The 15,305-nt window shown below is 51.7% G+C and overlaps 1 protein-coding gene across 1 annotated transcript in view; it reads right to left on the minus strand.

Moving 5' to 3' along the window:
- Positions 1-4,313: 4,313 nt before the first annotated feature.
- Positions 4,314-15,305, minus strand: part of ASIC2 (acid sensing ion channel subunit 2) — a 260,605-nt gene continuing 249,613 nt past the window's right edge. Inside the window, exons 6-10 of the mRNA XM_077749793.1 lie at positions 15,108-15,261; positions 12,203-12,294; positions 8,594-8,673; positions 7,091-7,159; positions 4,314-5,272 (exon numbers count right to left, since the gene is read on the minus strand). Of these exons, the coding sequence (XP_077605919.1) occupies positions 5,171-5,272; positions 7,091-7,159; positions 8,594-8,673; positions 12,203-12,294; positions 15,108-15,261 (497 nt within the window). The 3' untranslated portion in view covers positions 4,314-5,170. The remainder of the gene's footprint in view (positions 5,273-7,090; positions 7,160-8,593; positions 8,674-12,202; positions 12,295-15,107; positions 15,262-15,305) is intronic.

Genomic DNA, 15,305 nt, shown 5'->3' on the forward strand with positions numbered 1-15,305 from the left:
GTATATCTCCGTGACAATGTGCATTTTTTCCCCCGGGGAGAAAGCTCATAGCTTTCACCTTATTTTGAATCCAAACAAGATTAGGAATCAATGTTTTACAGGAAGAAAAGACAAAGTATTTTCCTTAGCTCATTGAATCCTCGTAATTACCTGGAAAATCAGGCATCATTAAATACTTGTTTAAATGCCTGACCCCCATTCTCAGCCTACGCTCATAGGCTGTTAGAGTTGGGGCATGCCAAAGGATTATTTGTTTGTTTCTCACCCCCTCTTCTTATTTAGAGGGAGAAACTGAGGTCCAGAGAAGTGAAGTAGGTTGTCCAAAGTCATATGGTCAGTTTATTGCAGAAATGGATTGGAAAGTCAATTCTTCAACTCCCTGTCCAAAGCTTGTGCCACTGTTGCTGTACTCTTGCAAAGTCAGTGAGCAGAGTTCCGCAAATGTTAAAGTGAAGTAGTAAGAGACTGTCCTCCTCCCACCTGCCCTCAGGCTGGATTGGTTCCCACTGACCTGTTTCTTGATCCCCAGGGACTTTCTGGCCCCAAACGCACCCAACCTATTAGCCCTAGGAATATACAGATGCATGAACAAGATGATTCCAAGTGCCAGGATCTCAGATGAATGGAATAAACCAAACCTTGGCTGGGAAATATCGTCATAGACACTGGGAGGGCAGGGGAAAGAGCTGAAGGGCTTTGGCGACAACACACCCCTCATTCTTTGCACCTGCCTGTCTCTCAGTGGTCATTTTGGACAGTTTCCCCTTTCCTTTCTTTGCTTGGATTCCCTGGACCTATGTTAGTGGTGTCCTTGCTCTAGTGCCCCCAACCCTCATGCTTGGCATGTGCTGTTCTCTCTTCCTTCCATTGCAGAACTTGTAGTCATCTGTTTACTTGTCAGGATTCCCTGCTCAGATGGTAAATTCCTTGGAGGCAAGTGCCTGGCACATACCGGACAGCCAATCAATGGGAGTTGAAATAAATAGTGATCCTGTGTTATTCCTGTGTTTCCCTTTCCTAGATATGCCAGGAAGCTTGTTCTAGGCAGCGTGCACTGCCCTGGCTGTGAGTGGATCAGGGCAGGCAGCATCCATGGCCTCTCAGAGCCCCCTTTTTTATTCTGTGATGGGGAGATCATGCACTGATGTTTTCTGTAGGCCCTCACCGCTGCTTCTAGTCGAATTCCCAAAATCAAACGAAAACTTTTGAGTTTGTGGAGGAAGAGGTTCCAGGTTTCTCCTTGGGTCTCTATGGTTAGGCAGGCTCAACTGAGCAAACACAGGTACCCACCAAGATCACACCTCTGGGTGGTGTCTGCCTCTCCCTTCCACCTTCCCAGATCACCAAGAACCTTTCTCCAGAGACCCTCTGTGGTCCTTTCTTATCAGGCATGGTCATGAAGACTCTTACAAAAATAGCTGCAAGCTGGAAAGTGGAAAATAAAATAACTCGGTTCCTCTCTGCCAAATACAACAAAGCAACAGTGTGTAAGCAGCCAGCTCAGTCCCTGGCATGGCTACTCACAGAATTACTTATTCCCTTTCCTCTCCATAACTGCAGCCAGCTCCACTGATTCTATTTCTGAAGTTATGTGCCATTATTATTGATTGATTGATTGATTGATCAGTTGATCTGGCCCTGATAATTCTACCTTGTGGTTTGGGCTGATGACTGTTCCAAACACCTGGCTTTCCTGTCATCCTTTGGGTCACTGTCGAAAATGTGCCACATCCCTGAATCTCTTCCGTCTACCAATGTCACCGGGTCTTCACTAAGGAAATGATTACACACATGACTACTTGTTTGAAATGATAAGAAAAAGACACCTTACCCTTCCCAAGAATTCAGGCCTACCACTGTGTCTTTGGTTAACAACTGGTTAATAACAATCAGCAGATGGCTATTAATTAACTCTTTTGAATTTCCTATCTCTTTCCCTTTAAACTGGGTAAGTATGTAGGCCTGCTCCACGATGAACAAAACCAGAATCCCCAAATCGGAAGGGGTGTGTATGTAGGTGAGCCTTGAAGCAATCCAAATCCATTAGAATATTCTGTGCTCCATCACAAATTGATCTGAAGGTTTTTTTTGTTTTTTTTTTTTAAGGAAGCCGGAAATCCAATGAAGCAGTTCAGATTGCAACTTAAGCTATAGATTTTTAAAACATTTATGAAACCGTTAAACTGGAACAAGGCAGAAACCTCCAATGGATTCCCAACTCACTGATTAGAAATTTCATTTGTTCCTGTCCCTGATGGGAGCAGTTTGAGGGGTCTAGGCACCAAAAAGACATTTTCCATCCTGATGTAGTGAGGTGTGTGTTTGTCGAAGGAGAGGGACTTCCACACTCCCTGGGAACGTCTGGAAGAATGATTACTTTCAGTGCTTCTTGTTTTGCATCACCTTGGTGGGTCTAGAATGGAATTATGAGCCTGGGAGCTTGGGAGTATAGCTTTGGCATGGCCACCGATTCCCTATGTGACACTAGGCAAGTTGCTTCCCCCATCCTGGGTCTGCTCATTTGGAAAATGAGAGCCATAGTCTATATGGTCCAAAGGGCCTTTGGTAGGTAGAATAATGGCCCTCAAAGATGGCCAAGTCCTAATCCCTGAAACTTGTGAATATATTACTCTACGTGGCAAAAGAGTCTTTGAAGTGAGTGATTAAGTTAATGACCTTGAGATGCGGACATTATTATGGGTTATCAGGAAGGCCTGTTCTAATCACAAGAGTCCCTAAAAGGTGGAAGAGAGAGTCAGGAGAGTGACTGGGATAGAGGGAGATGTGACCCAGGAGGTCACAGTTGTGTGATGTAAGGACTCCATCCATCATTGCTGGATTGGCTGTTGGAGGAGGAGGCCACCAGCCATGGAATGTGGGCGGGCCTCTAGGAGCTGGAAAAGGTGAGGACATGGTTTCTTCTCCAGAGCCTTCCGAAGGAACACAGCCTTGCTGACACTTAGATTTTAGCTCAGGGGAAACTGTGTCATTCTGACCTCCAGAACCCAAAGACAATAAATTAGTGCTTTAAGCCACTGCGTCTGTGGTAATTTGTTACAGCAGCGACAGAAAACTAAAGCAGGGTGCCTTCCAGCAACCTTGCATTCAGTCCCTAAGGATTAAAGCCCAGCTTTGCCAACAACCTTGGGCATCCTCCCGCTGAAAGTGTGCTTGGGAGGGGGCATCTTAGGGATGCTGCGTCCCATCTGCCTCCTGGCCACCGCATGTGTGTGAGTGTGGCTGGTTTGAAGTGCCCTCCCACGCAGTGGGAGTAGAGTTTCCTGGCCTCAAGTCTGAAGGGGCCTCTGGAGATCCTCTGCGAAGACACAGGTACAGTATTATTTTCATCCTCAAATTGAGGGAACTGAGTTCAGAGAGGAGCAGGTGTCCATTATCACACAGCTGCAGGAGGGCACTCCTAGCTCCTGCTACCAGGCTTTTCTCAGTTGGCCACTGGGGAAATACCTCCTCCTTGTGCTAGTGGATTGGCCAGGGAGGGTAGGAAGAGGGGGTTGAGAGTGAGAGACTAGAAGGCAGAACAAGGGCCAGAGCCCTGAAGTCCTGGGCCAGCCAGTGTTTTCTGTGCATCTGAGCATAGGGAGGAAGGCACAAACCGAACGAGGCTCTAGGGGAGACCTTGAGTTGATAGTGATGGGGGAAGTAGGGAAAGGGAAGGTTAGGCTACAGGCACTGTCACCTTTGAGTTAGCATGATGCCATGAAGACAAAGATTCTGCCTGGACACGAGGTTCTTTCTTGCCCCAGTGGGAGCATGAAAGGGCATGCCCTCTCCCCACTAGGCACCTCCACCCTCCTATCCCGCTTGGACATCCTCTCAGCAGTAGTGGGGAGGAAGGCAGAAAGCCAGTGTGGCCTATGCAGGGACAGGCATGGGACAAGCCAATGGGAGTGAAGAGGTGGGGTGCAGAGAGTCTGGAAAGGCTGGTGTGGGGGGGGGCCAGCTTGATTTCACAGACAGGGGAGAGGAGTCAGGACAGAAATGCAGAGGGATGGGAAGACCTCCTTCATGGTTCTTAGGTCTGGGCCACATGCCTATGGTTCAGGGCAGTGTCGTTCAGACGGGAGGCTGTGACTCATTAGTGGTCATGAGATCATTTACAAGGTTGAGATCAATAATATTTAGAGATTTAGAATAGAATGTAAGTGCATACCGTCTATACACTTTGCAAAGGTACGTGTGGTTGTAGGAAACTTTACATGGACATAACCTGTGGGTTTTACAGGCCTGGCCCTTTGGAAAGGCTTTGCGGAGCGAGACCTGAGTAATGGGGGGAAAGGCAGCATCGACTCGGCTGTTTCCACAAGACCAGCTTTTAATATGACCGTGACTGGAAGCACGAATAAATAAACGCCAGAGAAAATGGAAAAACCAAATCAAACCAAACCTCAGAACATCAAAACCCAAATCTAGAAAACGAAACAAACGAAACAGATCTCAGACAGACAAAACAAGCCCCCCAAAGAAACAGAATCAGACTGTACAAGCCAGGTCACGGGGACAGCAGAATGACGCGGGTCCCGTGGATGAGCGCTGGAGTTGCCCAGGCCACCCTGTCTCCACCAGGTGCTGGGATGGGGGTGGGGGTGGCCCCAGTCAGCCCACAGGCCAGCTCGGGGAAAGGGGTTTGTGGGCAGGTAAAGAACCTTCACAAACTACACAGGGACCAGACGTGGCTGAGAATTCCACGCGTTTCCTCTTGACTGTGCAGTTGTGATTCCAGCATGGCCACGGGGTGACTTTGAGGCTGGAACCTGGTCCCACTGCACGGCTTCAGGGTGGCCGGTGGAAAGCGCATGGAGGAGAGTCATGTACAGAGATGGACGTGGAGGTGGCGCCGTGAGCAGTCTGAGCATGCAGGTGCTTTATACATCTGGCAGTGAGATGTGATTGATGGCAGGTTGGTTCTCGGACAGTTCCAGAGTGTGACTCTTTTCTCCTAAGAGGGAGGCACGGCAGGGCCCGAGGACGTGTCGTGGCACGCGTGGCCGCAGCGAGGTTTTGGCAGATAGTTTGCTATGTGTGCATAGGGGGCTCTTACTTCTTTCGGTCATCAGGGGCCATCCCACCTGAGCCTGCTGTCCCCTGTCCTGGGTCTTGGGCCTCAAGGTCTGTTTGGGGTGGGGGGGGGTGCCGGGTGGTCCACGGGCTGTCAGCAGGCAATCTCCTCCAAGGTCCCCAGGGCTGTCTGCAGGGGCACATTCACAGTGTGGCTGATGGTTTCAGAGTGGTTTGGCATCGTGTCACAAGTGCTCTGGAGGGAAGGAGACAGTGGGTGTTGAGATTCATTCTGCAAAATGTCATCACAATGCCCCTGGCAGCCCAGCCTGGGGACTGTGGTCCCGGTTTGTGGGCTTCCCCAGGTGCTGCTGCCCCTGCCCCAGGCATCTCAGGGGCTGGCTTGCTGTTGTGGGCCATGAGGCTGGAGGGGCCTCGCCACCTTCAGGATCCTCACCATTGCCCACCTAGGTACCCCCAGGGTGGGGACCGGGCACCCTGGTGATGGGGTTTAGCAGCAGCCCCTGATATGTCACCCAAAGCTCCATCTGAGTGCTCTCTGGCTTCGAGTATGACCTGCCCTCATCCTCGGGTTCTCCCTGGAGGCCTTCCTGGGCGGAGGAGGACCAGCCTGTGGCTAGGCTGGGGGCACGGGGTGCCAATTGCTGAGGCCAAGGAGGAAGTGGGGAGGCCCCCCACCAGCCAGAACCAGAGTAGTCATGGCTCCCTAGTGGACCTTTAAGGTTAGGCTGGCCCCTGGCAGTCTCAGGTCCCTGGACAGGGTGGGGCTGGGGGGCCAGCCTTACGCTTTCCCAGTGACTCCCATGCTGCGGAGGGCTGGCGGCTGGGATGGATGGGAGCAGAGAGACAGCGGCCAAAAATGTGGGGGAGATTTGATGAGGCTGAGGTGGGGGGAGGCAACAGAGGTTGAGCACTTACTATAAACTAGGCACTGCTGATTGTTTTATAGGCATGGTCCCACTTAATCCAAATGACAAGTCCCTGAGGTGCCTGTGATTCTCCAGATGCTCAGGGAGGTAAACCATTTGCCCTCAGGCATTCAGCTGGGAAGCAGGGACCTGAGTGCAGAGCCTGGGACCCTTTCCACACTCCCTTCCCCTCAACAGATGCTGTCTTCTATTCAACAGAGGCTGCAGGGGCCTGGGAGAACCTAAGCGGAGATTTTTTCACTTGGGAGACAGGTAGAGACATGGTGTCTGGAATGGAAATGGGGGCTTTCTGGGGGGAAGGGGCTAGGATCATTTTGGATTTATTGACTTCAGGGAGCGATGGCTGCCTCACGTGCCTAGAGTTCTTCAGGCAGAAGTCTCAGCCGGGGAAAGCCAGAGATACCTGCACCAGGCGGCTGAGGCCAGAGCCCGGGAGCAGACAGAGTTTGGGAAGGAGAGCGGACAGCCATGAGAGGTGCTGCCTCTCTGGCTGCTCGAGGGAAGAGAGGCAGAGTAGGATGGTGGTCAGGGGAGCTCTGTGTCCAGCTCTGCCCCCCATCAGCTGGGTGACCTTGACCTTCTGGGCCTCAACGGCCTCAAGTACAAAACGGAGGGAAGAACAGACCTTTCTCCAGGGTAACCGTGCAGCTGAAATTACATGGTACGTGTGAGGCCCGCAGCACGGTGCCTGACGTGTACCTGGCACTCAATAGTAGTCAGTTACGTGGGTATTACTGCGCTACCAACCTCATGGGGCCCCAAGCTCCATGTCCTCTTCCAAAGGAGTAGAGCGCCAGTGACATCCTCACTTGCATCTTGCAACCCTGAGAATAAGGGAGTGGAGCCTCCCTGCTTCCCACAAGGCATGAGATGAGAGCAGTAATGCTCCAGCCCAGGAGAAGTTGGACTGGGCCAGGTATCGACTGCGATCCATGGCTTGTTATCAGGCTCTGGTGGGGTCTCAGAGAGAGCCCTGGGGCTCCGTGGGAGTGTCTTTGGACAAGCTGAGTTAAGGCATGCTGTAAGGTGTGTCTCCCCCCGGCCCCAGGTCCTGACCTCTGGTCTCACATGGCCCCGCAAGAGGAGAGAAACAGAGCAACGTAGAGTGCAGTGGCTGCTCTTACCACGTTCTCATCGTGGCTCCCTTCATCCTCTTCTTTACCAAGCAAATCTAAGAGCTTCTCTTTGATCAGCTGCAAAAAATCAGGATAGAGTTGGTAAGGATGGGGATACTGTACAGAGGTAGAGCTCTGGGAGCCCCTGCCCAATCTTTTGGCTGAAGCAAGGTTTCAGTGCAGGAGCTAGAGCCTGGAGGAGGTCACAGGAGGCCCCAGCTGGCACGGGGACTCTCTTCTCTTGTGGAAGGAGAGTGTGGATGGGCAGCCTGGGAGCCCCTTTCTGAGGCGGGGCCTGGGGGAGGAGATTACCAATCGCTTTCCAGGCCAGAAAGGCCCACTGTTCCTAAGATCAGGGCACCCCTGAGTCCCTAACATTTGATTCTTAGCAACAAGGGGCAGTTATTAAACATGTTACTTGGCCTGATGCAATTTCTAGAACTTTATACAGCTCTTTGCAAAAAATAATAAACAAAGCAGAATAAGATCTGGCTATGGGTGATTTAGGTTTAGGGAACAAGGTCACCATGTTGGGAGGTGGAATATGACACTCCAGAGGTCCCTGGTCCCTGGGGTCCTCCAGCTCCCCACAATGGTTTCCAGGGGCCTTTGGCCAAGGACAGCCCTCTCTGGGAGTCAGAACACTGCTCTGACGTCTCTTCTTGCTGGAGTGAAACTCAAGTGGTCCTGGGGTCCCCTTTAGGAATTCTGGAGACACTGGAGCCAGCCCAGCTCTGGAGGATGTGGTGAGGGGGGTGTGGGAAGGAAAGGCCGAGGAGCACAAGAATTCTCAGAGCCGGAAGCCACTGTCCATTGTTTGAGGTGCTTTCAGAGGCTCCATTCCAGCTGCCTTTTGAGGGAGACATCTCAAGCTGTGAACAGCCAAAAATGGCCTGTGTGCCTTTGTTCCTCAGAATTGATGAAGATTGCCAGGAAATGCCCCTTCTCTAAACCTGCCTGCACCAGGACAGGCACTACTCAGGTGACGGGCCACCCAGAGCACCCGTGTGTGTGTGTGTGTGTGTGTGTGTGTGTGTGTGAGCGCACGCGTGCTGGTAGAACATAGAGTATATGCGTGCATGTGTATTTATGAGTGATATGTGTGACTGTGGTACAAGTGTGTGTGAGTGGTATGTGTGGGTGGTATGTGTGTGCATGTGCTGTGAGTGTGTGGGTGCAGACACACACATGTATGAAGCCACCACAGCTGGTCTTGCGTGGGAGGGGCTCAGAGCTTGTCTCAGTTCTGGCTCTTCTCCTGGATGCTTCCTCCCCCTCCCTGCAAATGTGGACAGCCCACGGCTCTTCCAGCTGCCTGGGGATAGGACTGTGGCTTCTTTCTCTCTTGCATCCACCCCCTCCTCCCTGGCTAGGACTTGGTGATAGACAGTATCTGCAGATGGGGAGGAGAAAGCAGGCTCTGGGTGGAAAGAGGCCATCCTCTCCCCCATGCATCAGGGCAGGGTGAGGGTATCTGCATAGTCATTTAGCCATGAACAACCCCAGTCTTACCTCGTAAATATAATCAAAGAGCTCTAGTATTGTAAGGATACTAGCACCAATAAACAATCCCATCTGACCACCAATATCACCTGGAGAGAGAAAAGATCAAAGATTTGGCTTTCCTCATAGTGCTTCTAGGAAGGAGTGAACAGACAAAGAACTCAGAAACCAGACCTCCCACGGGGGCCTTGGACAGGTCAGACCCTGGACAACTCCCTCCCTCATTGCAAAGTGGGTGCCAATGTGGATGAGAATTAACCCAGATCCTTACTGAAGGGTCTACAGTAGACCTTACAGGCTAATGGGCTTATTTGATTACCTTCAGAACCACACTGAGTGGGCCCCGCTTTGGCTCTGGGCTGGGAATAGAGACAGGAAGTATGTGGTCCTGGCCTGGGGAGAGGAAGTGGAGTCCAGGACTCACGTGTCAGGTGCCTTGGGTGTGGGTCTCAGGTACAACGGTCCAAGAGACCTTCTACTCACCCAATCATAATGAAGCCTACAGGGTCAACTCAGGGCACCTCTCACCCTTGGGATAAGGTCATAGGAAGCATCCCCAACGCCCCCATTTGAAGGTAAATGCTCACTTTGGTCTTTAAAGATGTTCTTGCTGGAGAGTATATAGGCCCCACTGACCAAAGTGTTTATTGACTGGTCTTCAGGTCCCCTCTTGGGAGACCTATATTCAGTGTAGATGTCTGGACCTGCCCCAGGTCTATAAAATCAGAATCTCTGATTCTGGGGTCTGGAAGTCAGGATTTTTAAATTCCCAGGTGATTCTCCAACCCACCAGGGTTTGAGAACAAGTCTCCTGTGGGAGTTGCAGATGGTTGGGGACCCTTTGGAAATGAATGCAAAACATTACATGAGTGTACCTGGGCATTTGTAGGATGTACCTGTTTGAGAAGCTATTATCAGATCCATCAAGGGTCCCCCCAAAAGCCCAAATGCTTTGCTCTGGAGGTCAGTGTGGTCGAACAGAGAGCTCAGAGTCTGAGTTTGGAGAGTGGATACCAGCTTGCTGCGTGCTTTTGATAAGCCCTGACCTTCTCAGGAGCTTTGCCTTCAAAGGACATTTGGTGGTGGTGGAGGGGAGTGGAGGAGAGAACTGTGAGATCCTTGCTAGGGGAGCCTCTAAGACTGTTAGCTTCTGGGCTGGGCAGGGAGAGTCTGGGAAAGGGGGTTTGCCGGGGTAGAGGGCACAGTCTTACTGGAGATCCCACACTGACCTTGTGTTCTGGGAACTTTCTGTTGGCCACATCTGCTCTCTCTGATTACAATCCCTGATCATGGCTGAGTGGAGTCCAACAACCACAGTCCCAGGCAGAGAGGGTGGGAAGGGGGCTCTTCCTGGGGAGGCTTGGTGCTGGGCTCCAACAGTTCTCCTCACTCCTCTCCCCCTGCTCTCTCTCGGACGCCCTTCTTGGAGACGTTACTGGGGAATGTGTACTTACAGATGTTCATGTCAGGTGTGAGGTGCATGTCTGCACATGCACACAGTGTGCGTGAGTATGGGTTATGTGCGAGGGTACTCTGCGTGTGTGCACATGCTTGTTTGGAAGCAGAAGCATGTCTGGCTGTTGGTGGCTTTATGCAGGTGGCTATTTATGTCTAGGGTAGGGACACTGAGATCCTAGTGTCTGTGAGGGTGCCTTTGTGGGTGGTGGGCAAGAGTGTGTCTGAGTGTGCAGAACCTGTGTGAGCACGTGTGTATGTACGGGCAGTAGTGTGAGGAATCTGTGGGCACGCAGTGCATATACACACGTCTCTGGTGCCGTGTGGTCTGCTGGGGGTCTGTGCCACTGTGCACTGGTGTATGTGGCTCATCACGCTGTGTGTGTGTGTGTGCACTTTGGGGTGGGGTGTGCTGCATGTGGATGAGCACCTGAGCGATGTGTACGGGGGTGAGGGCGAGCTGCAGGTGGCAAGGGAAGGGCCCGATGGGCGTGAGGACTGAGCGTTTGCAAGTGGCACGCACTCTCATCACGGGAGGTACAGATGGCAGCATGACTTCTCAGCAGGCTATTCTGGGTGGGAACAAGATGCTGGGAACATGCTCATCCTCATATCTGATGCAGAGATGAGCTATCCTTTCTGACAGATTCAGAGCTCAGGCCCTTTTCAGAGCACATGCCTGTGTGTGTGTGAGTGAGAGAGAGAGAGAGGAGAGAGGGCTGTGGACCCATGTGGGGGTGGGGAGAACCCTGTCTTGAGTTCTCTTTAGGAAATGAAGGCAAGGGACGCCTGGGTGGTTCCATTGGTTAAGCGTCCGACTGTTGATCTTGGCTCGGGTCATGATCTCAGTTTGTGAGTTTGAGCCCCGCGTCAGGCTCTGTGCTGAGGCATGGAGCCTGCTTGGGATTCTCTCTCCATCTCTCTGCCCCTCCCCCACTTGTATATACTCTCTCTCTTAAAATTAAAAAAAAAATGAGATGATAGAGGCAGTATGAGTGGAGCTACATGTTTGGAGCATGACCTCTACCTTGGGCTCGAGACATTAGTCTCTTGGTTTAGTCCCTTTTGGCCACAACAATGTCTGAGACCCAAATGACAGCCACCTTAACCCAACTGGGTCCCAGCTGTGGCCCAGTCCCCAGTCACCTGGGAGAGGTGCAGAAATGCTCACATGGTGCCCGGAATCACCAGCAGGGCCCTGGGTCTCTGGCATGGTGATTGTCCAGGGACCAGAAACTACTCTTTAATGGACCTTTTCTGGGCTGAGGCTTTATCCCAGCTCACCATCACAACAAACTCACTTAAGCAGATTTATTAGACCCATTTCGCAGATGAGGGGCCTGACATTCAGTGAGATGAGGCCACTTGCCCACATTCTCGGAGCTGGTATGCAGTAGGCTTTGACTCTGCACCTCTATACTTCCCTCTACACCTGCCACCAACCTCCCCCAGGATACCACTCTCCATTGGTCCAACTCACAGGGACGACAGCAGCTAATTTACTTTGTAGGGACAGCATCATGTCTTTTCTTGAGAGGAGTAGGAGTTGGGAGAGGGACCCAAGGGGCAGGTCTTTTAACTGTCCACTCCGGGGGTTTTGTGAGTTTGGCGGGGCAGGGTTGAAAAGAACTCCCTGCATCCGTTGTTTGGCAGTGCAGCCAGGGGAGCTGTGAACTTGCATGGGGGTGGCAGTCAGGTTTGTAGACATCTGGGGATGTGTGTTCCTTCTTTTGTGTTTGATAAAGGACTCTCAATCCAGGAGGGGAACATCTGAGTTGCTTTCCAGTCTCACACACACACTCACTGCCTGCAGACCACCCAAAGCTCAGCCTTACCTCCATTTGACAGCTGTCTTTTCCCGCTGTGGCCCCAGGACTGTCACTCCAAGATGGGAGCAGAAGACCACAGAGCCCAAAGGGGCGGCCCTGGAAAGGCCCTGAGAGACCTTTTAGCTCATTTACCTCGTTGTGCTGATGGGGAAACTGAGGCCTCAATTGGGACATTAACTGAGCCTAAAACCTCCACCACACCAGAGTCCTTCCCATTCTGGGACAGGGGAGTGATAAGTACACTGAAAGTACTGTCTGCCTGCCTACCCCTTGCCCCTTCCCTCTCACTCCCTGCCATGACATGTGGAAATTTGTGCAACGGACTCTGACTTACCGAGTAAGGCAGCAACTTCATATGCCTTCTTCTGTTCAATCGTCTCATAATTGAGCGCCTCAAAAAATATATCCAGAACGAGGATGTTCTCTCTGCAGAGGGAATATTCAGTACCACACGTGGTGAGAAACATCGGGATCCACACAGGTCATCTAACCTCACTTTCCCATGGATGGAGGGAGGGGCTGAGGCCCAGGAAAGTGAAACTATCAGCCCAAAGCTAGAGCTGGTCAGTGACAGAGCCAGCCTTGGAACCAAGAGTCCTGACCCCCAGTCCAGTGCTCTGGAGGCCCATCTCAGCTGTCCCCTCTTTGTACCTTTCCCACGAGTCCTGCCCGGACTCCAGGTCTCTGGGTCTCCCAAAGGGGCTTGCTGGCTCCTCACATGTAGGTGAGTTCATCATTCTTCTGACAAGCGCTTCATGCTCTTGCCTTGCTTGCCCCCGCTGACCTCCTGGGTGGCCCCTACCCACTCCTGAGAGCCCCCCCATCCCCCCACCATGTTCCTACTTGGATTTGTAACAAGGTTCTCCCAGTGGGAGGCCCTTACGCTCAAATTGCCAAGTCAGCTGCCAGGCTCAGGGAGAACAAATCTGTATCTGGCTGGGGGGTTCCCCTTTCCTCTTTTAGGCAGTAGGCAGGTGTGTTAACAAGACACATCTTGGCAGGAAAAGTCATCGCTGCTGGCAGAACGTCTGCTCAGCAGCAGGGCCTGGCACCCCTTTTCTCTGTCTCCTTCAATGCTGGTTGCAGTGGCCTCAGTGCCCCTTGTGTGCAACTTGCTGAGCCAGAGCTGCCCCAGGATGGGCTCTGGGGGCTGTGTTGGCAGGAGGGAGTGGCTGGCGAGAGAGAAGCAGAGCCTCCTCTTCATGCAGGGCTTCCCAAGGCACCATTCAAAGTAAGTGTCACCTTCACTTGCTTGGGTGCTGAGAACTGCCTCCTACCTGGCTGCCTCTCTTTCTTCTGGTTTCCCTTCTGCCTTCCACACTGCCCCCTGAAGGATTGTTCTAAAACTGCTAAAACACATCACAATTCAGGGACGCCTGGGTGACTTGGTCGGTTGAATGCCTGACTCTTGGTTTCTGCTCAAGGTCGTGATCTCAGGGTTCAGGAGTTCAAGTGCTGAGTAGGGCTCTGTGCTGACAGTGCGGAGCCTGCTTGGGATTCTCTCTCCCTCTCTCTCTCTGCCCCTCCCCTGCTGTGCTCTCTCCCCTCTCAATATAAATAAATAAAACATTAAAAAAATTACAATTCAGGTCCTCAGTTGCACAGGCTACATTTAAAATGCTCAGTAGCCACATGGGGTTAGTGGCTTCCACGCTGGCCCTCACAGATACACAATCTGTGTATCCACCATCATGATAGAAAGTTCTGTTCTAGAGCAGTGGTCTAAAATACACAGTTGAGGGGCGCCTGGGTGGCTCAGTCAGTTGAGTGTCTGACTTTGGCTCAGGTCATGATCTCACAGTTTGTGGGTTTGAGCCCCACATTAGGCTCTGTGCTGATAACTTGGAGCCTGCTTCAGATTCTGTGTCTCCCTCTCTCTCTGCCCCTCCCCCACTCACGTTCTGTCTCTCTACAATAAATAACATGAAAAATTTTTAGAATAAAATAAAATACACAGTTGAGGCTGTCACCCACTTGAAGTTCATCAGAGGCTCCCTCTTCTCTTTGGATAAAGTCCACTCCCTGTCCCCCTCTGCTCTGACACATCCACCTGCCCCAGCTCCCTCTGGACATTCTCTTGTCTGCCCAGAGCCTGGGACACCTCCTCTCCCATGACGTTCATTCATTTATTCTGTTATAAGACATTCTTTTTGAATGCCAGCTCTGTGCCAGACACTCCACAGCAGTGAACAAAAGCAGTGAAGCCTGCTCCAGGCTTCAGGGGGCTTTCCATCTAGTGGGGCACACACACGGATATGGAAATTACATCCTCTGGTGAGTGCTATAAAGGAAAACCCCAGAGTGCTGGTAGAGAAATAGAAAAGGAGGAGCACTAATTTAGCTGTTTGAGATGACCTTGAAATGGAGACCTGAACAATGAGGAACCAGGTAGGTAAAGTGTGAGAGGAAAAGCATTCTGGGCAGAGGGAATGCAGTATGCAAGCTTGCCTGGAAAACTCCTACACATCTTCTTAAACAAGATCTCTGTAGCTGGGGCACCTGAGTGGCTCAGTGAGGTTAAGCTTCCAACTCTTTTTTTTTTTATGTTTTTATTTTATTTTTAAGAAAGAGTATGTGAGGGGGAAGGGGCAGATAGAGAGGGAGACACAGAATCTGAAGTGGGCTCCAAGCTCTGAGCTGTCAGCATAGAGCCTGACACGGAGCTTGAACCCACCGACCAGGAGATCATGACCTGAGTTGAAGTCGGATGCTTAACCAACTGAGCCACCCAGGCGCCCTAAGCTCCTGACTCTTGACTTCGGCTCAGGTCGTGACCTCACTGTTGGGGAGCTTGACCCCACATCAGATTCTGTGACTCTGATAGCATGGAGCCTGCTTGGGATTCTGTCTCTCCCTCTCTCTCTGCCCCTCCCCCACTTGCTTTCTCTGTCTCTCTCAAAATAAATAAATAAACTTTAAAAATTAAAAAAAAAAGTCTCTGAAGCTTTCCTTGAGGGATCCCCGTGCGAGGTGCAGCCAAACGGCCTCTTTTCCTGCCTGCATCAGCCTATAAAGCATTCAGTCCTGCCCTCCTCCCTGCTCAAGACTGTTAGCTCCTTAAAGGTTGAGGAGGCTGCTTCTTAATCATCTTTGTCTTCGCCGTCTGAGTCCTCAACACAGAGCTTGGCTCCCGGCCGAGGGTCAGTTCATGTCTGCCAAATGAAGCCGTCTTCTTCGACTGCCCCGTTTCTCCTTGGCCCATCCCTGATCCCTCTGCCGACCGTGCCCACCGAGCTTACGAGATATATTTTTCTGATTTGTTAAATTTCTTCTCGAGGTACTTGGCTGACGTCTTGCTGGGGATCTTCACCATGGACAGCTCTTTGTTGTAGCGGGTCAGGTTGCAGGGAGTCCTGCAGAGACAGTAATTACTGTCCTTCTCCGCCAGCAGACCTGCGGGGGCAGAGGGGGCGGGGCTCAGTCAGTTGGGGGGCGGG

This window comes from Crocuta crocuta, unplaced genomic scaffold, assembly GCF_008692635.1.
Source record: "Crocuta crocuta isolate KB4526 unplaced genomic scaffold, BGI_CrCroc_1.0 scaffold149, whole genome shotgun sequence".
NCBI lineage: Eukaryota > Metazoa > Chordata > Mammalia > Carnivora > Hyaenidae > Crocuta > Crocuta crocuta.